This window comes from Onychostruthus taczanowskii, unplaced genomic scaffold, assembly GCF_017590055.1.
Source record: "Onychostruthus taczanowskii isolate IOZ18803 unplaced genomic scaffold, ASM1759005v1 scaffold14, whole genome shotgun sequence".
Taxonomy (NCBI): domain Eukaryota; kingdom Metazoa; phylum Chordata; class Aves; order Passeriformes; family Passeridae; genus Onychostruthus; species Onychostruthus taczanowskii.
In genome coordinates, this window is record NW_024498573.1 from 1,196,697 (window position 1) to 1,220,471 (window position 23,775).

The 23,775-nt window shown below is 47.2% G+C and overlaps 4 protein-coding genes and 1 long non-coding RNA gene across 8 annotated transcripts in view; 1 reads left to right on the top strand and 4 right to left on the bottom strand.

Annotated features, from left to right (window-relative positions):
• Positions 1 to 13,637, top strand: part of AFF4 (AF4/FMR2 family member 4) — a 52,799-nt gene extending 39,162 nt beyond the window's left edge. Inside the window, exons 20-26 of one of the 4 annotated variants that reach the window (XR_005952150.1) lie at positions 297 to 340; positions 1,127 to 1,347; positions 1,878 to 5,739; positions 7,440 to 7,506; positions 9,057 to 9,124; positions 11,434 to 11,529; positions 13,504 to 13,637. Coding sequence is in view for 1 of the 4 variants with exons in the window: in XM_041397993.1 (XP_041253927.1) it covers positions 297 to 340; positions 1,127 to 1,347; positions 1,878 to 1,996 (384 nt within the window). In the remaining 3 variants the exon portion in view is untranslated. Of the gene's footprint in view, positions 1 to 296; positions 341 to 1,126; positions 1,348 to 1,877; positions 6,129 to 7,439; positions 7,507 to 9,056; positions 9,125 to 11,433; positions 11,836 to 13,503 lie in introns of those variants that run through there. The other 3 variants (XR_005952149.1, XR_005952151.1, XM_041397993.1) reach the window with 3 other exon arrangements.
• On the bottom strand, positions 4,668 to 7,432 carry LOC121332498. The gene is made up of 2 exons (XR_005952152.1): positions 6,253 to 7,432; positions 4,668 to 5,997 (listed from the first exon to the last, which is right to left on the bottom strand). It is a non-coding gene; the product is annotated as an uncharacterized LOC121332498 (long non-coding RNA).
• LEAP2 (liver enriched antimicrobial peptide 2) lies at positions 7,963 to 13,429 on the bottom strand. The gene is made up of 4 exons (XM_041397838.1): positions 13,361 to 13,429; positions 10,700 to 10,801; positions 9,113 to 9,264; positions 7,963 to 8,158 (listed from the first exon to the last, which is right to left on the bottom strand). The coding sequence occupies exons 1-4, from the start codon at positions 13,427 to 13,429 to the stop codon at positions 8,122 to 8,124; spliced, it is 360 nt and encodes a 119-aa protein (XP_041253772.1). The 3' UTR covers positions 7,963 to 8,121.
• A 130-nt stretch (positions 13,638 to 13,767) lies between the features above and the next one.
• LOC121332497 (cytochrome b-c1 complex subunit 8) lies at positions 13,768 to 15,213 on the bottom strand. Its single transcript, XM_041397994.1, has 2 exons — positions 14,882 to 15,213; positions 13,768 to 14,001 (listed from the first exon to the last, which is right to left on the bottom strand). The coding sequence occupies exons 1-2, from the start codon at positions 15,033 to 15,035 to the stop codon at positions 13,907 to 13,909; spliced, it is 249 nt and encodes an 82-aa protein (XP_041253928.1). The 5' UTR covers positions 15,036 to 15,213; the 3' UTR covers positions 13,768 to 13,906.
• Positions 15,214 to 18,072: 2,859 nt separating this feature from the next.
• On the bottom strand, positions 18,073 to 20,502 carry GDF9 (growth differentiation factor 9). The gene is made up of 2 exons (XM_041397814.1): positions 20,073 to 20,502; positions 18,073 to 19,001 (listed from the first exon to the last, which is right to left on the bottom strand). Exons 1-2 carry the CDS (start codon positions 20,500 to 20,502, stop codon positions 18,073 to 18,075), a joined length of 1,359 nt encoding a protein of 452 aa, XP_041253748.1.
• Between the last annotated feature and the right edge of the window lie 3,273 nt (positions 20,503 to 23,775).

Sequence of the window (23,775 nt, forward strand, 5' to 3'; positions counted from 1 at the left end):
GTGATAACAGATTCTGTTAAAGGGCTGAAAAAATCTCAAATATTCCCGTAATGGACAATGGAATAATATTTGTTTGTTTTGCTAAAATAACCCCTTAATTTGTGTCTTGGCCATCAGAAAAAAAAAAAGAATATTTTCCTAAATTACAGTTTACTGTGATATTATTGAGAACATAACTTGAAAGTACAACTATGAAAAAAATCTTGGTTAAAAGAACCAATTAAACAAGCAGATAAAATGTAACTAGTGAAAGTATAAGGACAAATCAGGTGAAATGTGTCTTTTTCCCCACACAGAATTGCTACAATAATTCTCAAGCACCATCACCTGGTATGGGAAGGTGAGTGGTAAAAGCTATTGCTTCTATTTCTCAACTTCAAGGACATTTTCTCCATTTCCTGTGTGCCAGGGGGCTCGGGGAGCAGCTTTTGGGGTGATGATTTGAAGGGTGTGGATTTTGATCCATTTTTTGTGTAATTGTCGTGGTGGAGGGAGGTGCTGCAGCTCTGCAGGGTTTGTCAGGCTAAAAAAGGAGCAGTGTGCCACTAACCCACAAACCATTGATTTAATTTAATGCTTCTCCCCCCAAACAAAAACTTTGTTAGTGCTGCAAGGCCAGAGGTTACAAGCACTGGCAGGATTCTCTGTTCCATAGTTTAGCAATTACTTCTGCTCTTTTAAACCCAATAATGGACCTTTGATAAACCATTCCATGAGTTTAAGGGTGGGGGCACTTCAGCTTTCCATTGTGTTATCTGCAGTAATGTTAGACAATGCAATATTCTGGCAGTGGAGTTACCAGGTAGCTGCAGGTTTTTCATTTTTACTCTTTACAATTCATTTAAACGACGAATTTAAGAATTCATTGAATTCTGAGATGCTGAGGTTTGGTGATGAGGTTTTGTATGCTATAAATAATTATTGGAGGATCCTCAGAAGTTCCCAGCTTGAGATTTCCATTTGTTGTAGGGCAAATCCTGATTTTTGGTGTGTAAAGTGGGAGTGTTCTCCCATCCCACTCCCCGAGTGCGGGCAGAGGGATCTTAGGGGACATCTCGGAGCATGGTGTGTCTAAAGCTGGTGCATTTCTGCCTTTCCAATTCCATCTTCCCCTCTGTGTGAGCAGCAAACCTGTTGGGATGCCATCTCCAGTCTCTCCAAAGCTGTCTCCAGGGAATTCAGGAAATTACTCTTCCGGGGCAGCCAACCCTTCAGGGAGCGGGTCCTCGGTGACGATCCCGCAGCGCATCCACCAGATGGCTGCCAGCTACGTCCAGGTCACCTCCAACTTCCTCTATGCCACTGAAATCTGGGAACAAGCAGAACAGCTCTCGAGAGAGCAGAAAGGTAAGGGCTGCCTCGGGGGGATGGAAACCTCCAGAGGGGGCTGGGACACTCCCAGGCTTTGATTCTGTTGATGGTGCCCTGGGTGCTGAACTTGTGCAAAGTCAGGGGGAAAGTGACAGCTTGGGTTGCAGGGATAGCCCAGGCTGGGTGTTGTGGTTGTCAAGGTGGTGTTGGAGCTGTGACAGAAAATTCTTTGTTGTGTTTCCTGTAAAATGTTCAGTGTAGGAAGAGGAACTTGGTGCATTTCCCTTTCTGAAATTCTTTAGCGAAGAAACTTCTTAAGGAAGTTTGGCAGTAGTTTTAATTATTTTCAACTAGTGAAATGTAACTTTTAGGGGAAAACCAAGAAGTTTGTTTAGTTGTTTCCAAGCAGTCTTGTGCAGAAGAGTGAGGACGTGGGTTAGGAGTGACCTTCCTCCTTGACTCCCCCACCTCTCCTCATTCCCTTTCTCTCCACCCCAGCTCCTGGGAGCTGGCCTTGGCTGTGCTTTCCAAACGTGCTCCTTTAACGTGTGTTTGTGCTGTTGCAGAGTTCTTTGCAGAACTGGACAAGGTGATGGGGCCCCTGGTGTTCAACACGAGCATCATGACGGAGCTGGTGCGCTACACGCGGCAGGGCCTGCACTGGCTGCGCCTGGACGCCAAGTGAGGAGCCAGCCCAGCCCAGCCCAGCCCCTCCTTCAGCTGCCTCTGATTCCTCTCCACAACACTGTGTCATGTCAATAAGGAAGACTGCCATAACACATTGCTTAGTTGACACTAAGAGCAAGGAATGCTTTCCCGTGTCTCCCATCGTCGTTTGTGTTTTGTGTTTAACCCCAAATCAGCTGGTTCACGGACTTCTCCAGTGTTCCCGGTTTAAGTTATTTAAATATTTGAAAATTTGCTACGTAAAAATGGTAGTTTTGCTGATCTGTCGTGGATAGATCATTGGGATTCCAGTCACAATACATGAATAGTCAGTTGAAATCCTATTTATTTTAATTTTTTTAATTTTAATTTTGAAAAGCCCCCTTTGGGGCTGGTTTTAGCTATTTCTTCTTCCCTACATTTCCCCTTTTGAGTACTTAGAAATTAAACCTAGACACTTTATTTAAGTACTTTGTGAGCTTTGTTACTCTGTAATGTCTTGTGGTGGTAGAGCCTGTAAAAGGAACTAGGGTTGATAGGTTCTAACGAGTAGGGACACCGTACTTCTCATGCCTAATGCCTATGAGTCGACTAATAAATGACAACTACAGATTTATTATTGCAGAATTTGTACTAAATAGAAAAGTTCCAGATATTCTTCTACGTATTGAGATACTTCATTTAAATGAATTATAAAGAAATTTATATGGAAAAATATTTAGCTGGATCTGCCTTGGATTGTTTCCAAGGCAGCTTCAAGCCATCGATTAACACTATAACAATCACAAAACATTACAGTAATTTGCATTTGATGTAACGTCCAGGCAATGGTGTAGGAATGACCTTCAGTCCGATGGGTGCGATGCAAACAGGAAAGGCTTTGGAAAAGGACAATCTCGTGCTTTTTTGCATCTCTTCATTTCAAGTACCTTTTGTTTCCGTGCTTGTCACTTTTTGACAGTTAGGAAATTGGGGAACTTTGTGGTTCCAAACCCAAGAGTAGCTCAGTTCCTACCAGAACGGTCATTTGCATCTTTTCCATTGACTGAGAAACCAGGAATCTTTAGTAGAACTCTAGGTCCATTTTGTCCTCTTAGGGTCTGCTGGGTGATGGACACTACAGGCTGGCAGTGCAGCAGCCGCCGTGGGGTGGGAGCAGAGCTGCTCCTGCAGGAAGCACTGTCCTGTGCAGGATGGATGGCAAACTTGGCTTGACCCCGTGCTAATGAAGGTCCCGTTCATGTCACGTAACGTCCGCTCCCGAGGGGGCTGCTGGGTGCCACGGAGGGGTGCTGGAGCTGCAGGTGGCCCCTCTCTGAGTGCAAACCAAAGTACCTTTCTACGTGAGGTGCTTGTCTGAGTTAAAGGTTTCAAATGCTACTGCTTTCAGTATTGCTTAGTGCCCCCAACATGTCTGGTGTGCCTTATGCCTTACTTTTAGATGAAGATTTTATGAACTGTTTACAAGATGTTTTACAGCAGGACCAGGTATACTGTATGCAGTGGTCTTCTGCAGTACTTGGGTAAAATTCCATTTCCTTTTTCAAAGTCCCGGTGTCTGTCACACAAACTGACTCATCGTGGTGGTCTCCTTCCCCAGAGTCCAACTCTGAATCCTTTGGAGTGAGATTGTGGAATGCTGCTTTGTTTTCTCTCCCATTGAACCCTTTATTCTGTACCAGATATGAACGTGCATGTTCAGGAAAATTATTGCACTAAATTTTTTGTGTAGGTGTAGTTAAGTGCCAAAATCACGGCAACCTCGAGAGAAGGAATAGAATTCTACGCTCCTTAGTACTGCAGTATGTCCTATGGGCTTTAAGAGTTTAGAAGTTTTGCAAATTAGTAACCTACTACAAGGTAGCTGCATCTTCGTAGAGCTTCCTTTGCGTCCCAGCGTGTTTTGTACTTCCAGAAAAGCTTTGCTACGTCCGGATTGATAAACGGGGAACGGACCTGGGGCTCTCCCTGACTCGACTCTTCAGGTCTGTCGGAGCATCCTTTTTATGGAATCACTGTGCAAGGTCACCTTTCTGTTAGTCTTTGCTGTTGGAGACAGAACTCTGTACCCTCAAACTCCCCGCCGTGGGCATGGGACACTGTCAGCTGTGTTTCCTTTCCTCCTCTGAAGTGCCTCGCACACCTCTGACGCTGAGAAATCCCTTGGTAGAAGTTGCATTGTGGGTGGGTTTGTGTGTAGTGCTGCACTAGCCAGCGTGGCTGTTCTTGGCTTGCTCCTTTTTGTGCACAGTCACCATTGCTGTCAGCAGGAATGGTGTCATCTCGGGGAATTTTTTTTCCTTAACTAGAGTCCCACAAATACCTTTTGGTGTCACGCGAAATCGGCCCCTTGAAAACGCATCGCTTATCCCTAGAGCAGTGGATCTCAGAAATTGGCTTCAAACAACCAGAAGGCTTTTTTAGCATCGTGTCAAAATGTGGACCTGAGCTGGTTGGAAGTGTCCCAGCTGAAGGGTGAGCTCCATGGTGGCACATCCTCTGGAGTGCTGTCCCAGGCGTTGTGTCCGTGCGGGGGATCCGCAGGGGGCTTGGGCATGGGTGGGAAATGCCTTGTGCAGCTGGGGCTGGTGCAAACAGATCAGTTCAAACCTCACAATTCCAAAAGCGTGTCTTAATTTGGGATTGACTCTTGTTTCCAAGAGGAGAGTTCTGGACTTGATCAGATTTTATAGCCAAAAAAAAAAAAAAGCAAATAAGTCCTAGGCTTCCATCCCTCTGCCAAAGCAGGAGGGCTCTGTCCCTGTCCTGGGCAGCTCCCAGCACCACAGGGGGAGTGCAGGTCACAGGAGTGACTAAGGAGAGACTCCCCAATCCTGGCTTCCCAAATGATTCCCTGGACAGGGAATATGGATCAATACATATCAATGCTGTAATTTAATTCCCTTGCTGATCATGGCCCCAGTTGGTGAATCTTAAAAATGGCTCAATCAGACTAGGCTTGCTCAGCTATCTGTGCTGTTTGACTTTGCTCTCAGACTTGCAGGTTCCAGGTGATAAAGGTGCAAACCATTTGTAATTCCAAACAAATCTTCAGGACCCCAGAGTAAACCAGCCCAAGAGTTTTGTTTTGATTTGAATCTCAGCCATAAAGCAGAGCAGACGGATGGCTCTCCTTGGCTTCGATGGCAGTATGCAATTTGTATTGTATGTGTCTTTTAATATATATGTATATATATATGACTCAGTCTGTCCAAAGTATATGTTATACTTGTTTTTAGATTATGGTGCAACTGACTATATTGATATATTATTTATTGAGTGCTGAGTCACCATCTTATTGGTGATAAATATTGCATATTATCCAGGAGTGCAATGTATATTCCTTTAGATTGCTGAGGCTTGATTGCTGTGGTAACAAAAAATGCCCTGAAATGTATTTATGAATGGCCCCAAGACACAGAGAGTCAGAATTTATGGGAATGATGTAGCACTTGCCTGGGGCAAGTAAAATAAAGCCGTAGGCAGAGAATTATGGAGTTTGCCCAAAAGGCAAACTGCTGGAGAGAGAGAGAAACTACCTTTGCTGTATTTAATGTCATTTTCTGAACAGATCTTTGCTGTCACTGCAGTGTTTCCATTGAGGCAGATCCACAAGGGCCTGAGCAAGTCAAGTTTGAATTACCCATTGGGGAGTAAACAACTTCCAAATTCTTACCTTCACGACAAATCCTTGGGTCAGGGTTGAACCTTCTCCCTGCGCTGTGTCAGTGTTCTGGAAAACTCCTGTTCCCGAGCAGTGAGGTCAGTGCTGGGCATCCTGAGGGACAGAGAGGAGCCAGAGCTTTGCTCACCAACTCACCCAGCTGCAGAGCTGTTCAGAGGGGCCTTCCCGAGCAGGGGGTGCCAGTGGCTCCTGCTGTGTCCGAGGCTCTGGGGCTGGGCTGCCCCTGGGGAGGGAAGGGGTCCCGGGCTGGGCTCCCCTGGCTGCAGGGGAGCAGCTCCAGCTGCCGAGGCAGCTCGCAGGGAGCTGGGCTCTGCTGTGGCCCTGGTTCATCCCACCTGGAGCTGAATTCCTGGGGCTGTGTGAGCTGGGCTCTGCTGTGGCCCTGGCTTCATCCCACCTGGAGCTGAATTCCTGGGCTGTGTGAGCTGGGCTCTGCTGTGGCCATGCTTCCCCTGGTTCATCCCACTGGGAGCTGAGTTCCTGGGGCTGTGTGAGCTGGGATCTGCTGTGGCCCTGGCTTCATCCCCCCTGGAGCTGAATTCCTGGGGCTGTGTGAGCTGGGCTCTGCTGTGGCCCTGGCTTCATCCCACCTGGAGCTGAATTCCTGGGGCTGTGTGAGCTGGGCTCTGCTGTGGCCCTGGCTTCATCCCACCTGGAGCTGAATTCCTGGGGCTGTGTGATCTGGGCTCTGCTGTGGCCATGCTTCCCCTGGTCTCCCCCCACCTGGAGCTGAATTCCTGGGCTGTGTGCCCCTTCCTGGGGCAGCCTGGCTCCAGTCCCCAGCCCTGTCCCAGCACCGGCTCCTGGCACTGCCTTGGCATTCCACATCCCAAACTCTACTCCAAGGACCAGGCATGACTTTCCAAGCACAGTTCCTGACATTTGTATCTGGTCCCCCTTTTAAATTGTTTTAAAAAAATTTTGTATATGGAGGATAAAGTGCTTATATATTTATTAAAAATCCTTTATCTTATTTGAAATTATTATTTGGTGAAGAAGGGGTTTTTCTTTTGGGGGAGGGCTGGGGAGGGGAGGTAACTTTTAACCTGTCACTTATAAATGAAGCCCTGATTAATCCTACAGAAAGGTACTATTAGTAACTAATGGGATGTCTCTGTTTTATGCTTTGTACATGACAAGTCCATGTGTTACATTTTGTTTTCTATCAAAAGATTTGGGCATCTGTCTTCAACCAAAACCAGAAAAAATAGAAACAAACTGTGATTTTATTTGTTGCAATACATTTGAAATTTCAAAGGGTACTTTGGGGCTCAAAATTAGGATTTCTAAGTCAGTATGTGCATTTCACGTAATAAAGCTGTTAATGGTGAGCAAAGTATTATATACTAACTAGATTTTTTCCACATCTGTATAGTATATTCTATGTATTTTGTGGTATTGAGATTATAGAAAGTTTAGTGTCTGAAACATGCGTTTAATGTGTATTTTTAAACAAATTTATGGCAATTAAAATATTTGGAGAAAAGGGTATCACATTTCAATTTGTAAAGATCTTTTTAACTACTGTGTCATTAAAATGCTTTGTACAATGCAAAACTGTAACTGGAGAAACTAAGTTTAATAAATATCAAATAGATTTTCTGTATTAAACTTCCAACCCCCTGTGCTTGTATCTGTTTTGTGGGGCCTTTTCCTCCCTGGAAGTGCATTTTTAGGCAGAATTTTCTTTCCTTGTTCCTATTGCTCTGTGAGACAAAAGAAAAGTAGCATCCAGTGTGTGTGTCCAGACTTGTTGATATTTTTTTTTGTCTTTCAGCCTCCAAGTCGACATCCAACACATCAAAACAGCGTTTTGATCAATTCATTTTAAGACAGGAGGGAAGGTCAGTGTCAAAAGTCAGTCTAGGACATGTATTTAAGTAAATTTGATTAGAAATAATTAAAAGTAAATAGCTCTCATTCCACTTATTGCTGGATATATTTGGGATATTGGAATTGCTATCAGGATTATCAGTTTGGCTCTCTCTTTCCAACAGGCCTTTATCAGAGGGCTGATAAGAGCTAGATTGGGAGGGGATGGGGCCTGATCTACTTTGTGCTCTTGCCAGGGGGAAGGATAAATGTCCAAAGTCTGGCTGGAACTGAGCCCCAGCCCTGTGCTCACCATCCACTTTGCTCAAGATACAAGGAAAACCAAGCTGCTTTGCAGAATACATATTTTAATTCACACCTTCAAATAAATAATAGGAAACATTACAAAAAAACCAAACGAGGAGGAGATGCAGAGCCCTTTTATTGAGCTTGGCCAGAGCCTCCAGAGGCGTGGCTGGGGAGGAGATGCTCTGGAGCTCCTTGAAGTCCTTTCATCAGCACATGTGACAGAAATATTAAATACTCCGCTCGCTGGAGGCCCTTGCAGCTCCCGAGCAGTCAATAAATACATCCCAAGCGTGTGGAGCATGGGCAGCAGTAACAGTGCAGGCTGTGCTTGGTGCCGCTCACGCTGAGGCAGTGGAGAGGAGGCAGCGGTTCTTCCTGGGGAGCAAAACCCATGGTGAGGCACTGAGGGCTGGGGCTGCCCTGCCAGGCTCAGCCAGGGCTGCCAGGTACATCTCTGTGCCAGCACTGCTGCCTTCAGGCACTCTGTGCTCCCCTCTCAGGCACTCTGTGCTCCCCTCAGCTACTCAGTCTTAATTCATTTTGTGGTCTTTGCTTTCCATCAGAATTCCAAACACAGCATAGTACCCCTCCCTGTCCTATTTACTTACTTATCCTGATAATTTATAATACAAAATAAGCTTATTTGTAATAATATTTGTTGATAATGGGATATACATCTAGTATATTATCTCTATTATTATATATACTATACTATGTATAGTAGATAATATTCATTAACAATAGGATGTACTTATCTGTTACTGCTGTTTACCTATAGTAGAAAATGACTATTTTCTATCTTGTCTCTGAGTCTGGTGTGTGTGTACAGCAGGTGCCATACAAAATCACCTTTCAGTCATTAAGTAATAATTTTACTAATCAATTTATATGTAATTGGACAATTTGCTCATGCCTAATGAGAACAAAATAGCTTTTGATGTTGTAGTTACTTTTTAAACTATGAGCTTAAGTAATCACCTTAAAGTGGTTAATTTAGGGTAAGATATCAATACAGGCTTTTTCACTTTTCCTTAGTACATGCTTTAGAAGGGAGGATTAAAGGGAAGGTCTATAAATTGCCTAAAAGGTCTATAAATTGCCTAAAAGCTGTCTGGAGCCCTCTGTTCTCTTTGCCCAGCCAGGTTATTTGGGGTTGCAGTGAAAGGACTGGGGCTGGCGCTCGGGAGACCTGGACTCTGCTCTGTTTGTTCTGCTTACTAAAGAGTCTGACTCTGTTTCCCCATCCCTGTTCCTGGTATCTTTTTTTATGCAGAGTGACCTCTGGATCCCACGTGGAGGAGCCCAGGTGGGAAGTTCCAGCGTGCTTACCTGCAGAGCATGGTGAGGCACTCGCTGTTGTCCCTGCACGAGGCTCCGATGGGTCTCAGGGACACTCCTCTCCAGAAGGGCGTCATCCGCCGCTGCCGGGGGCTGCGGGGCTGGGCCTGGGGCTGCCGCGGGGACAGGGACACGCCGCGGCTCTGAAACAGAGCAGGGGGACCGTCAGCACACGTGGCAGCTGCAGCGCTCCCTCGTTCTGCTGCTGAGCTCCACGGGCTTCATTTTAAGTGAAGCGCTTGAAATCTTTCTGGTTTTCAGATCGCAGACCCTCTGGGTAAAGCACGGTTTGCAGCCTGAGCCCAGAGAAATATCTACCCAAATTAATGATGGTTTTCATCTTCTTGGGAGTGAAGGCAGAATCACTGGCCGAGCTGTGGCTCAGAGCAGCCCAGTATTCACTAGGCAGTAACTACATTTCTATGATGTTGAATCCTCTAAAAAGCCCTGCTGTCACGTCTTAGCTCCTGCCAGTTTTCCATCCAAATCATAACAGCTTTTGTGGACTGCCTGTCCTTTGAATTAGCCCTTTAAATAGTTTATTTCAGTACGGTCTCAGTTTACCTGGCTGAGCAGCAGTGAGCAGAGCAGAAGGGCTGCCATCACTTTCCACCAGTGCATCTTCCTAGCGGGAGCTGTCCCTTGGAGCAGCCGTGGGCAGAGGAGGCACAAAGAGCTCCAGTCAGGACTCCCCAGGCTGTCAGCTACATTTTTATAGACTTCATTCTCTTATCGTTGCATCAGCTGCCCGTTATTACAGGAGCAAAGTTCGCTTTGGAGCAAGAGGGAATTGCTAAGTCTACATCTGCTGCACTGATCTGGTTCAAGGCCTGACTCGAGCTAATGATTTACTCCCCTTCCACTTGTACTTTGTCTGGTCAGTTGTGCTGACCCCTTGTGCCAGCTGTTCCTTTTTTTAAAACCCTCCTAAGATGTTACCAGAACTCCATGGTCTATTTGTAAGCAAAAGGGGGGGTGGCCCAAATTATTGTGGTCAAAATCAAAAGCCTAATTTAACTTCTGTAGCTCTGAGTTGGCCAACCAGGGGTAAGGGTTGTCTTGCCAAGCTGATTTGGAGCAGAGAAGTGTGCATTTGTTTCTCACTGTTGGTACATGAAAGAACCATAAGGAAGTTGCTTGACCTTTATTTCCAGGCACACAGTGCTCAAAAAGCAGGTGTAACATTTTCCAGTTGGGCTTGGGAATGCAAAATGTGTGATAACTCACAGAGCTCTTCCCCCAGGAATCCCAAGGTGTCAGAGATAATCATCTCTGGGTAGATAATGGAAGAGGCTGCTCAGGGCTTGTCTGGAGCTGAGGAGCTCCCTGTGCAGACTGTGGTTTCATGGATGAGCCATCTCTGCCCCGAGCTGTGTCACTCACCATCAGGCTTCCAAAAGTGCCAGCAGCTCCCATGGGGGTGGAGGGGCTCATTGGCATGGAGAGGAAAAGTCAGTTTTTCCATTGTGGAGTGAGGTTGCAGCAGCAGACTCAGGTGTGAGCACAGCTGGTACCTCTCATCTCCTCTCCCCTCTGCCTACACACTTGTGCTTGTCCCAGTGTCTCGTGGCTCCTCACCTGTGGGATCTTGTGGATCTTGCTGGATGGGGCTTGGTGAGGGTGGGGAAACTGCAAGAGCTTTAACCCAAAGCACGCTCTGGTTCTGTCTGGCACCCACGTCTGTCAGGTCAAGACATCTGAGGTTGCAGAGTGATGTAGAGAATTCCAGCCTGTGTCACTGTGTGCAGGTTTTGGAACGCACTGTTTGAGTTCAAGTAAATATGATTACTTTATTAAATTACTATATAATTACTAAATTACTTTATAAAGTAGTGAGTGTATAATGAACTGTTTTAGCTAAATTGTAAATACAGATCTGGATGTCACAGGCTCTGTTTCTCTGATTGCTTAATGTGAAGGCACAAGTGCCAGCGTGGAGGGCAAGTGACTTAGATTAAGATAATGCAGCGATGTCAGATGATTTCCCCTTAGCCCAAATTTCCCTGGGATGAAAAGAAAAACCTTCCCAGCACAGTGTACAACACTATTTCATCATTCCCATCATAGGATGGTTCTTACACACCTTCCTCTGCCCTACTTGTTTTGCTTCTCTGGGAGAAGGAAGCAAAATTTTCCTTATTTCACTTTCTTGGATCTTAAGAAGGGAAGGAAATGGGACAGTAAATCATGGCAGACAAGTAGCTGAATGTAAAAAGTTTATTTTATATTTGGGTGGGAATTTCTCAGTTGTTTTTCCCATGGAGTCCTTCCTTTTCATGTAACTGAGTTCTAATTTCTGCTGTTTCCATCAGGCACGAGTGTAGAACACAAAGGAGGACAAGCAGCAGGAGCAGGAGCCCTGATTACTTCCATGAAGCACAGGGACTGGAAGAGCAGCAGAGCTCTCTGTAAGTCATCATCTCTCAGCTTTTTTGGCTGGGGAAGGCTGGTACTTTGTGATGATGATAGATCAGAATTGTTGTCTGTCCCTCTGGGTCACTAATAGCATCAGACTGTCCCTGTCAGGCAGCAAACTGCTCTGTGCAAGAAACTGGGGGGAAAAAAGAGTATAACTGAGCTGGTCCTTTCCATGCCCTCAATTCCCACAGGCCAGCAAGACACCACAGCAGAGATGTGAGAAAAGAAACATTAAAGTGTTGCTCTGTTGCCACTTCTAATAATTGCCCAAAGGAGAACAGAAATAAATGAGCGAAAACTTCTCAAGCGCCTCGTTCAGACTCTGAAATGCCCACGGGCAGAGTCACAGGGTGGCTGGGAAAGTTTGGGATGGCTGGGCAAGGTCAGGATGGGGCAGGGGAGGCTGGGCAGGGTAGCAAGGGGCTGGAGCAGCTCGGTGCTGACCCCGTCCCTCGGCGCTGACCGTGGCCGCGGTGCCGCTGCCCCTCTGTTTGCGTTAGTCTGGCCCCTGGGCCAGGCGCGGTCTGCGAGCAGGGGCCTCGTGAGAGCCCCGGGCAGCGGCTGGGACAGCGCTCGGTGACAGAGCTGCTGAACGGGGGCTGCCACTGAGGACACCGCCTTCTGAATGAAGCCTCTCAGGGACGGGGACTGTTACACCGGCACACAGCGACATTCAAACTGCCAGGGGCAGGGTGAGATGGGATGTTGGGAATGGTTCCCTCTGAGGCCCTGACACACATTCCCAGAGGAGCTGTGGCTGCCCCTGGATCCCTGGCAGTGTCCAAGGCCAGGCTGGACAGGGCTTGGAGCAGCCTGGGACAGTGGAAGGTGTCCCTGCCATGGCAGGGGTGGCACTGGATGGGCTTTGAGGTCTCTTCTGAGATGAATCTGCCTCTGTACATCTCTGCCAGCTCACAGCCACAGCAGCCACTTTGTTGTCCCCCGCTTGCTTAAGCTGCCTAGAAAATACCAGTGACCCAAAATGCAGCTAAGCACGGAATATTTTGGGGACAACTTGGGAGCACTGGCTGATTGATTTTATTGCTACTTTTGCCAGCCTCAGGCAGTGCTTGGAGGAAACACGAGGCTGAGCTCAGTCTCACGTGCTCTGATCCCCAAAATACTCCAGCACTGAGCTATAAAAATTGCATCGCCCCAGCTTCCTGAAGTGAGAGCCTGAGCATCATTGTCTTCCTGACAGCTCAGCCCTGAGCACACAGGGAAACGTCATTCCTGCCCTGCAGATAAGATAAACTCCCAGGACAGCTCCAGGAATAGCACGGCAGGAACACCAACGTGTTGCTGTGCATGGGGTGGGAGCTTGAGGCAAGTCAGAGGAACATTGGGAGGGAAAAATTAGGATAAAGGAACCAGCCAGGTGTTCTGAGCTTCCAACAGTGAAGGTGTTTCTATACTCAGAGACACAAGGTGAATTTGTCACCCTGTGTCAACTTTATTACCAGCAGCTGATTTTTTTAATCATCTTCAGGCACTAAACAGTCTTGCTTCTCCTGGCAGTTTTCAAGAAGGTTCTGATGCAGCCTCTTACCACTGATCAGATATAGGTGTAGTTAATTACCCAATTAACATTAGCATAACTAGGTAATTAGAATCACAGGATCAGAGAACAGCCCAGGTTGGAAGGGACCTTGGCAGATCAGCTGGTACAGGCATTTGTGGGAAGGGAGCCCAGAGGAGGTTACCTGGCACCCCGTCCAGTCACCTCCTGAAACCCCCAGGCTGTTCCAGGGACAGATTGTTCTCACTGGAAAAAATTCCTTTGTAACACAGAGATGAAACCTCTCCTGGTGCAGCCTGTACCTGTTCCCCTTCATCTTTTGCCCGGGGCTCCCGTGAAGAGCGAGCCTCCAGCCAGAGGTCAGGGTCCATCCCAAATCCCAAGCCACCAGCCAGCCCATCCAGCTTTAATCAATACCAAACCAGGGAGTGTTTGTTTTTCACAGATCTCAAGGCTGAAGGAAAAGCAGCAGCCAGCCAGTGATGGGAAAAATAAAGGGGACAAGGAACAATTCCAAACCAGCCCTCGCTGCACTTTATACTGAGGAATATTTCAAAGAAACGGGAATTACGAAGGCTGGAAGTGCTCTAAGATAAAACATCCGAGCACATGGAACTTCAGCCTGATTATCTGCCTGTACAGAGAGAACCAGACAAGGGATTTGATGCTCCTCACCTCAAACAGCTCAAGACACGGATTTCACACAGAGTCATGGGGCAAAGTTACAGTTTATTAGCCAAGGCTTATCTCTGTTAATCCCCTCCGGCCATGGGAACAAGCACAGCAGGTCCCCGGGGAGCTCCGGAGCCACGTGGGCACTGCTCGTGGGCACTGGTCACTGCTCCTGGTCACTGGTCGTGCTCGTAGTCAGCCGGGTTCTTCCTCTTGAGCCGCTCAAACTCCTGCGTGCCCCAGGAATAAATGAGGTAACCGAGGGCTAGAGCTGGCAGGGACAGAGGACAGCCACGGTCAGGGGACACCACAATGAGGGGACACTGCTAGAAAGGGACGCTCTCCATGGAGGGACAGTGGAATGAGGGAACGCTGCTCTAAGGGAATAATGCAGTGAGGGGACACTGCACTAAGGGGGCACTCACATTAAAGTGGCATACGATGCAGTGACTGGACACCTACAAAAGGACACCGCAGGGAAGGGACACTGGAATAAGGGGGTTTCACCACAAGGGGACACTGGAATAAGGGGGTTTCACCACAAGGGGACACTGGAATAAGGGGGTTTCACCACAAGGGGACACTGGAATAAGGGGGTTTCACCACAAGGGGACACTGGAATAAGGGGGTTTCACCACAAGGGTACACTGGAATGAGGGAATGCTGCTCTAAGGGAATAATGCAGTGAGGGGACACTGCACTAAGGGGGCACTCACATTAAAGTGGCATACGATGCAGTGACTGGACACCTACAAAAGGACACCGCAGGGAAGGGACACTGGAACAAGGGGGTTTCACCACACGGGGACACTGGAATAAGGGGGGTTCACCACACGGGGACACTGGAATAAGGGGGGTTCACCACACGGGGACACTGGAATAAGGGGGGTTCACCACACGGGGACACTGGAATAAGTGCGTTTCACCACACGGGGACACTGGAATAAGGGGATTTCACAACACGAGGACGCTGGGAGAATGGAATATTCACAATATGGGGACACCGTAGTGAGGGGACACCGCACCGCGCTCGGCACCTCCCTCCTGCGACACAACAACATCCCACAACCCTCACTCTGCCCCAGTGCTTCCCCCTGCCCAAACTTACACTACGAAAGGGGTACAAAAAAGAGGAAACCCCCTGTACTCACGGGGCACCACCTTCAACACCTGGGAGGCGAAGCGGCGGCCCACGTTGGGGACGCTGTGGGACAAGACATTGGGGAAGGCTTGCTGCTCGAAGGGCGACAGGCTGTAGGAGATGACATGGCGCACTCGCGCCAGGTTCCCGAAGTGCTTCCCCATGGCCGCGGTGTCCCCTCGGTCACCGCGCAATGGCCGCCGGCCGCCCCGGAACTGCCTCGGCGAGGCCTTCCGGGGCACCGCGAGCTGCGCTTTCCGTTTGTAATGAACGGCAGAGGCGATGAAATATGCGTGTGATAAATCAAAGTTATACTAAAGTGTGTTTTTAACAGGCGATTTGTAATAAATGATGTGCGCCATGAACGGGTCCTGTCCTGAGGGAAGGGGGGGAGAGGCGGTGCCTCAGAGCGGAAAAGCCGCCAAAAATAAATAACGGGGGAAAAAACACTTTTGTGTGGCGATTGTGGAGCTCCCATGGAAAATAAATCATGGTCTGAGGAAAATCCCACTTTTGTGTGGCGATTGTGGAGCTCCGATGAAAAATAAATCATGGTCTGAGGAAAAACCCCACTTTTGCGTGGCGTTTGTGGAGCTCCGATGAAAAATAAATAATGGTCTGAGGAAAAACCCACTTTTGTGTGGCGATTGTGGAGCTCCGATGAAAAATAAATCATGGTCTGAGGAAAAACCCACTTTTCCTGTGGCGATTGTGGAGCTCCCATGGAAAATAAATCATGGTCTGAGGAAAATCCCACTTTTGTGTGGCGATTTTGGAGTTCCGCCAAAGTGTCTGAAGCAGAAAATCATGGAATTATGGAAGAGTTAGCGCTGGAAAATGCTTTTAAAGGTTAAATATTCCACCACACCCCTCCTCTCTCCCCGCCCCGCAATGAGCGTCGTAAACAATATTGGAATTATTATTAGAATGTATGAGACACCTACCACATAGCTGAAATTACTATTAGATTATATTAGATAGCTTCAATATTACTGAAATTATTAATAGAGTCTATAATTGTTAGACTATATTAGACATATTCCATATTATTCGAATTATAGAATATATTCAACATCAAACTTATTTAAATTATTATTAGAATATATTAGAGATCTTCAACATTATTGCAATTATAATTAGAATCTATTAGAATTATGATAGTACATCAGCTTCCACATTAATGGATAATTGTTAGGATTACTAGAATATAATAAATAATCTTCCACATTGTTGAAATTATTAGAAGATACTAGAATTGTTAGGCATATTTAACATTATTGGAATTATTATTAAACTAGATGAGCATGGTTAGAATATTATACATTTTCACCATGATTTGAATTATAGTAGAATTATTAGACTGCATTAGACATTTTCAACTTTATTTGCATCATTATGCTATATTAGACATATTTGCCATTATTTAAACTAATATTACACTACATTAGATTTGTTAGAATATGTTGAACATTTTCAACATTGTTGGAATCATTATTAGAATATATCAGGTCCAACATTATTGGAATTATTACAATATATTACACATATGTAATATATTATTATTGGAATTATTATACTATATGAAAGATTATACCCATTAATGGACTACTAGAATATATTAGGATTATTGGACTACATTAGACATTTCACCATAATTAGAAGGATTTGTCTCAGGAAACAATTCCATTTATTTTTCTTTTCTGGCAGGTGAGCAAAGCCAAATTCCCAGGGTTTGAAGGAAAAAGCAGGAGTGATACAATCCAAACCGACCCAGCTGCCCACAGTGCTGGCACCAGGATGGTTTTATGTGACACCAGGATTCCGTTTTGAGCTTTTGGTGTCAACCACTTTGATTTCAGCAGTCAGAGACTGAAAGCTGGAGCAGGATCCTCACTTTTAGGGCAGATTAGCACTCCAGGAGCTCTCCAGACACCCCACCATCCGTGTGTTCAGTGACCAGGTGAACCAGACTGACACCACTCAGCAGCCCCTGCCCTGCCAGGCTGAATTCCCGGCCTCTGGAAGTGCTCAGGATCTCAGGTAGGGGCTGGTTGGGTGGCTGAGTGCACAAAGTTACAGCATTTATTCATTAATCCATTAGCAATTCAAGGTTAAAGGATGTTCTGAACAAGTTTTACAAGACAGTGCTGCTCCACAGCCTTTAATTAACAAACAAGAAAAATCCCCACTAAAGCTGAGAGGTTTTGTGTATGAACCCCAAGTCCAGGAGGAGAAAATAAATAATAATAAATCAATTACAGTAAAAATTTGATGTGAAAGCATCTAGAGTTGAGGCACTTGTTACCTACAGTTTCATTGTGAAATAAAGCTGTGGCCCCACATTTCAGAACATTAAACCCATTGAACAGTATTTTCATCAACACATTTAAGGCTTTTAGAAGCCATTTTGGGGGATTAAGCTTTTTTAAACAATTCTTCCTACTTCAGAAGCCAGTGGCAGTGTGGCTCCAGTGGACAATCCTCTGCCCTCACCCCATGGACAGCTGCTCCCTATTCTTTAATCAAAGGAAGCCTCACCTGATGCCAATTGTTACCAAAGAAGTGCCTTGATTTAAGTGTTCACAAATTACCCACAGCTGCTTTTAAATTCTTACCCTTTTTTTACCTGAGAAAGCCCAAAAAGTGCAACAGAAGAAAAGCAAAAAACAACACGTTAACGATAGAACTGTGAGGAAGGGTTTTGTCACCCTGCTTGGAAGAGCTGGAACGTGGCAGGGGAAGAGAATGAAAAACTGAAGAAATAATCCTGACATTAAAGACTTTCTCCCCTCCCTAGTCCTTGCTGGAGATGCCGCACACAAGGTTTATGTAGAGGCAGAGTAGCAGGCACTGCATGTCAGGGTATGTTTGATAGCCATTTATTTCTCTCTTTTCTTTTTTTAAATCTGTAATAAAGCAGCTTAAAAATAGACATTTAGTACTTGAAACCTTTCCCCCGTTTTAAATGCAAAATCCTCCCGATAAAAAGACACTATTTACATTTAACTGCACATTCTAGAAAGGCTGAGTGAGTACAAAAACCAGTGCTCTGATGTGAACCCCCTTCTGCTATGTCGGTGCTGCCTCCCAGCTCCCGCAGTCACAGCGGCGCTGCTCGGCCGGCCGTAGCTGCAGGACCCCGAGAGTGCAAAACTAAAAGCTGCGTCTGGGAGTGCGAACGCGGCCCGAAGCAGAGTGCCGCTAGCGGCAGGTGCACTTGGTGGCGATCATGTCCTCGTACTCCTTGTAGGCGATGGAGCCGTCGGGCTCGACGGTCAGCACGCTGAGCGGGCTGTAGGCGGCCGGCACGCACGAGGGCCTGGGCACCGAGGGGTCCAGGCGCTCGTAGATGAGGGTCTGCACCATGGTGTGCACCGGGGAGCCGTAGCGGTGGCCCAGGGCGCGGGGACAGTCCCCGCGGCAGAACTGCGGGCTGTAGCGGTGCGGGGCGATGATCCAGCGGTCCCAGCGCAGCTGGCTGAAGCTCAGGCGGAAGTTGTGCAGCTCGCACTCGTGCTGAGGGAACACGAACTGCTTCAGGTACTCGCTCAGGTTATGAGGCGAGGTGGCTGGGGCCGCTTTGGGGTTCTCGTTCCTTCGCTGGCGAGAGGCCCTTTTACCCTGGGGGTTGCCTTGGTCACCCTGCGGAGGATCCGCCAGCGGGCTGCTGCTTTTCCCCCCGTGCCCCAGTGAGCTGCCCCGGTGATAAGCTTGCTCGCTGGTGTCATTCAGATACAGCAGAAGGGAAGGGGGAGCCAGTGTCACATTAACAGCGTTTTCCAGTTTCGTGCTCCCTTGTGGGTCACCCGTCAGACAAGTGAAGTTCAGAGCCATGTGCACGTTCCTCCTGTTCATAGCAATCAGAGGCTGGAGGAAAGAAGTCACATCCATCTCCACCCATTTGCGTTTCCTAACGTCAAAGTGCAGGCTAAAAGCTAAAGTGTGGGAAATGCTGGGACAAACTTGGCTGGAAAAATCATGTTCCTTAAGGGATAAATGGCATATGCAGGTAATGGAAGAGGAAATGGGAACAGATGTGTCAAAGGAATAGAGCAAGACAGACTTGAGTAAGTGCTCCAGAGCAGTAACACGATCCAAGCTGAAGAGTAAATCCACCGAGTGAACATCTCCTGGGAAGGGAAACAGATTCCTGTAATGTTAGTATGTCTTATTTTTCCATCTAGACATAAATACTGTTGTAGTGGATAAATAAAAAGTATTCAGCAGCGTAAGAAGAATTTCAATGCCCTCCCTTATATTTACTATGTGAAATTTCTACTTTGGACAGGGACATATGAGTTAAAAATTAAGAAATCTTAAAAAAAAAAAAAAAAAAAAAAAAAAAAAAAAAAAAAAAACCAAAAGAAACCCCCTGATTTGAACAGTTATTAGGATTCATTTCTTTAAAAGAACCAGCAGAGGAGGAAGTCAGCTGTTGTCTCTTTAGTGCTGGTGTGGGGTAACAGGAACTAAACACTCCAGATGGTACAAACCATGAACCCATCCTCAAAGGGCTGTTCCTGCGCAGCAGCACAATGCTTGTATTGATCTGTCTTTCTAGTGAAAAACCCAGGTCAGGAGAACTCAGGTCACCTCAGCAGGATTAACAGCCAACGATTTCTGGGTGCTGTTGTTGTGAGCAGCCCACGTGTAAGAAAGCCATGGAAGCACCATAAGTTACAGTGTGCCCAGCCATCCCAGCTCTGAGCCTGATTTACAGTAATTCTACTCTTCCCTTCAGGCTTTGGTCATGATTCTTCTCTAGCAAACGTACCAGGCAAGGAGAGGAGCCTCTGGCAGTGGGTTCTGGCAGCTTGGTACAAGTCTCATACCAGTGCTGTAGCTCTTTGAAAAAAGCAAAGCCAAGATGGGCTGTAGAAGGAAATCTCCTGCCCATTATATCTCAATATTTTTCCACTTTTCTTACTTCACTTAGATCTGCTTGTGCCTTTTTCTGACTCATGAGGAGATGAGTCAGCCTGAAACATCAGCATGCCTCGTACATACCACTTGTGTGGTGTTCCCCAGCCTACAAAGTCTGTACCTAATGCCACTCAGGGAGAAGTAGGCTACGAAAAACTCCCCCAGTTCAGGAGAAGAGCCTCCAGGACTAAAATAGCAGCAGCTCAGAAGGAAGGAGGTATTTTTATCTGGTGCTGCCTGCACAGAACACACAGAAACCCGCGCACCTACCTACCTACCTTTCCCCAGGTGCGCGGGGCTGTGCTCGCATTCCCAGCACGGGGTGAAGAGCCGCACCGTGTTATAGAGGCGGCCTCGCTGCGCCTTGGGGATGCCGTCCCTGGTGGCAGACATCCTGTACAGCCTCTTCATGTACCGAAGGGCCCTGGAGTCCGGCTGCAGCCGCGGCGCCTCGCTGTGCCAGCCGCGGGGGCCGCGGTCGTGCAGCACCTTGAGCAGCGGGGGCAGGAGGGCAAGGGCTGGTGCCCCACCTTGGGGCAGCTGCAGCCCCGCGCTGAGCTGGCTGGCAGCATCCTCAGGAGCTGCCAAAAACCCAGGGGCCTCCCCAGAGCCCCCCCGGCCCCTGGAGCGGGGCGAGCACTGGGTGCCAGCAGAGAGCCAGGGCAAGCAGCAGTACAAACAAACACAAATCCTCCAAGTGCTCTCCATGCTCTCGAGGGCTGCAGATGAAAAATTACCTCCCCTCAAGTATTCGGGGAAAACCAGGAGTGCCTGAGCCCCATCCCTTATATAGGTTGCAGCTGTGGAATGTGAGGGAGGTTTCCTTCTGATTAGGAAGCAAAGAGAAAGGTCTGCAGCTGGCCCCTGAAACCACAGGTTCAGTGCAGTTGGGCTAAGCCTTGGCCCTAGAAGCTTATTATAAAGAGATACTAATTCTGAGTTAACCTTTTTCACATGGGAAATGACAGGCTGGGAGTGAGTGCCAGCCCGCAGAGGGAGCTGGGGAGGCGTTAGTGTTTGCCTGCTCTAATTAATCCTGGTTTATTTGCAGGAATATAAAAAGCTAAATATTACTGCTCTTAGCCTTTGGCCTCTTTCCATGTGCTGGTGGAGTAGTTTTACCAGCTCTGAGCAGAACAATCCAGCCCCCAGCTGCTCACTGGGTATAAAGTTGTGGGTTTTGTTAAGGAAGAAGGTTTGAGGCTGCTTTGAGAGCATCTTACAGGTAGCTTAAATTAGGAGTTCTGTCAGATGTTCTCCCTCTTGCCTTGGTGTGCTGCAGTGGAAAGCTGAGTTTGCCAAGCTTGTTGCTATCTCTTTCAGCTTCCCTGGTGTATTTTCTTGCCTGAGAAGCTCTTGTTTACAAGCTGGAAAGCAAAGAAATCCCTGAAGAATCAAAAATTGTGAAAATGGAGTCTGCTGGTGTTACCTGCCTTGTTTGCTGCCTGAGGTGAGGTTTGAGGTCACCTGCTGTACACCAGATTTGAGTTGTTTTTTCAGAAATTTTTTATACTGGTCCTTCTTGCAGGATCTTCGTCACAGGGTTTCAGTTGTGGCTTTAAGGTAGGAGTAGGGAAATTGTTTCTCATTTTGTTGGTGTCTTGTTTAATTTACATTATTGTTGGATGTGGTTAAGGTGCAAGTCTGGTGCTGCAAACTCCAGAGCAGGGGGGCTGGAGGATTTTTGTGATTGGGAAACACAAGGTGTTTTCAGAAATCCCTTCTTATCTAACTATATTACTTGGAATCAAGGCCGAGGCCAATTGTGGCGAGTCAAAAAGGTTGCTGAATTTACTTTGAATTACAGAATTTCCTGAATTTACTTTGAATTATTAATAGAAGGTATGTGGAACAAAAAGCATCAACCCCAAGATTTACACAGCATCTGCTCAGTGCTGGCAGTGGCTCACTGGTGATTGGGCTGGTTCCCACTTCTGTCTTCCCAAAATAAGCTCTATTTATTTTTATCTTAATGGGTCAGGGCTGCAGCTCCTAAGCACAGCTAATGGTCTCAAGGGCATCCTTTAAGTTTAAACAGGGTTTTGACTCATTTTTATGGGGGCTTTTGGAGAGGGACAATCACTCTCTGTAGGCTGCTTACAGACTTCCAAACTGCTTTTATGCAGGGCAATAAAAATTACTCAAATCACCATCCCACAATAAGACTGAAGCCTGTTGGGTGGAAAAATGCTTCTTCCTTCCCATTAGTATGTCCCCAAAACCCCAAAGCACTGACACTCATCTGTGGTGAGGCACACTCCCATTGTTACTGCTGGGTTTTAAGCTGCCTCCAGCCTTGGTGTGAATTTCAGCTCTTCTGGCATTTGCTGAATCATTTTATTTGGTTACAAAGTCGTGGCTGCAAGGTCAGTGCCTAACAATGAAAGCAGTGAGTTCTCAGAAGGTAAACAAGGGGAAATCCTTCCAGGCTGGGACACAGCCCTGTCCTGGGCTGGGAACTGATGGTTACCCACATTTAGGCACTCCCACTTCTCCCCCACAGCACGTGCACAGCAACAGTAAAGGGTGAATGAACCTTTAGGTGACTTTGTCCTGCAGGATTAAGGATGACAAACCAGATATATTTATACAGAAATAAATGATTTATCATGCTAGTGATAAGACTAAAAAGGCCTTAAACAGAATTATTTGCTAGCCAGTATGGGTAGCCAGAACTACTAGTATAGTACAGTGCACTAGTTTCGAAGCAAAATTGAAGCATTTATATTAAAGCAGTTATATTGAGGCAATTATACTAAAGATAGCAAAAAGCATTAGCTAGAGAATTGTGTTACTCATCCAGACCAACGACAGTGGGCAAATCTCTGGCTCAGCCCTGAGGAGTGGCCTTGAGGAGTGTCCCCACTCCAGGGAGGAATCTCCACACACTCTCCAGGAGGGGTGTGCTGGAAAACCCTCTATTAAACAGTGGGCCTGGGCTGTCAGGCAGATGTGTCTGGGCCAGCTGTGCCAGCTCAGCAGCTTTGGGTGAGGTGTCAGTAGCATCACTTTTTTTATTCCTTTATCAGGCACTTCATCATCTGCCATGTTTTCACCTTGCTCTCAGGATGTTTAACTTTGGGATCCAAGGGTCAGGCTGGTTTTAGCATTATTCTCCCCAAAAGCAGTGTGAACCACTTCTCCACTCACTGACAGCTTTTCAAGCAGGGCATTGTTTGAGTTGTTCCCCTCTCCCCACTCCAGGCAGAGCATCCTGAGCAGGGACTGCACCCCCAGCCCCCCTTCCCTGGGGACACCACGGGAGTCACAGCACAGAGGCTTCTGCTAAAAAGCAGCACAGAGGGGATGAGATCTACTGAATGTCCCCTGCAGTGTCTCACTGACACAAAAAGCTCTGAGCACGAGTCTCAGGCTGCTCTGATTCTCTGTGCAGTTTGTTTATTTAACAAATTGTGCTGCCAAGTGTTCTCAGCAGAGCTGTCTGGGACCCCGGTGGAGCCTGGCCTGGCCATGCAGCACAGATTTTCCATCTGCCCAGCAGGAGCTTCCCAGCAGTTTCTCCCCATGCTGCTGAACTAGGTCAGGCTCTCACTGCCTTCCCCATGCTGCAGACCTGGGCACAAAACCACCCTGAACTGTGAATTCCCTGCTCCTGCATGGAGCTGCCTGTCAGGATTGCTGTGTGTCCAAGCATCCTCTGTCCCTGGCCCATGTCACACCCATCCCAAAGCACAGGTGCCATGGGGTAGGAGCAGGAGCAGCAGAGGAGCTGTTCCTTTTCCACACCATCAGGAAACCACGGTGGCTTCCCAGAGCCATCCCACTGGCATGGCAGCAAAGCCCAGGGAAGCTTTCACCTGGTTTCCTATTTCACATGCAATGCCTTGAGCCTTTTGGCCCACACCCAGGCAGAGGGGCCCAGCACGAGGTCTGGGCTCTTACAAATTCATAGAAACCGGCAAAAAGTGAGACTTTCTCTGACCAATTTCAGAGCAGCCCTCACAGCAGTGTCTGGGTCTG

What these genes read in the sequence shown, in the direction of transcription:
- LEAP2 (XM_041397838.1), bottom strand. Translation starts at nt 13,429, where the DNA reads ATGGACCCTGACCTCTGGCTGGAGGCTCGCTCTTCACGGGAGCCCCGG. An exon ending in AGATCCACAAGATCCCACAG is followed by an intron (nt 9,265 to 10,699) that starts GTGAGGAGCCAC and finishes GCTCTGTTTCAG; the next exon opens with AGCCGCGGCGTGTCCCTGTC. An exon ending in TGCCTCACCATGCTCTGCAG is followed by an intron (nt 8,159 to 9,112) that starts GTAAGCACGCTG and finishes TTTGCTCCCCAG; the next exon opens with GAAGAACCGCTGCCTCCTCT.
- LOC121332497 (XM_041397994.1), bottom strand. Translation starts at nt 15,035, where the DNA reads ATGGGGAAGCACTTCGGGAACCTGGCGCGAGTGCGCCATGTCATCTCC. An exon ending in GGTGTTGAAGGTGGTGCCCC is followed by an intron (nt 14,002 to 14,881) that starts GTGAGTACAGGG and finishes TGTCCCTGCCAG; the next exon opens with CTCTAGCCCTCGGTTACCTC.
- GDF9 (XM_041397814.1), bottom strand. Translation starts at nt 20,502, where the DNA reads ATGGAGAGCACTTGGAGGATTTGTGTTTGTTTGTACTGCTGCTTGCCC. An exon ending in CCCCGCGCACCTGGGGAAAG is followed by an intron (nt 19,002 to 20,072) that starts GTAGGTAGGTAG and finishes TTCCCTTCCCAG; the next exon opens with GAGATGTTCACTCGGTGGAT.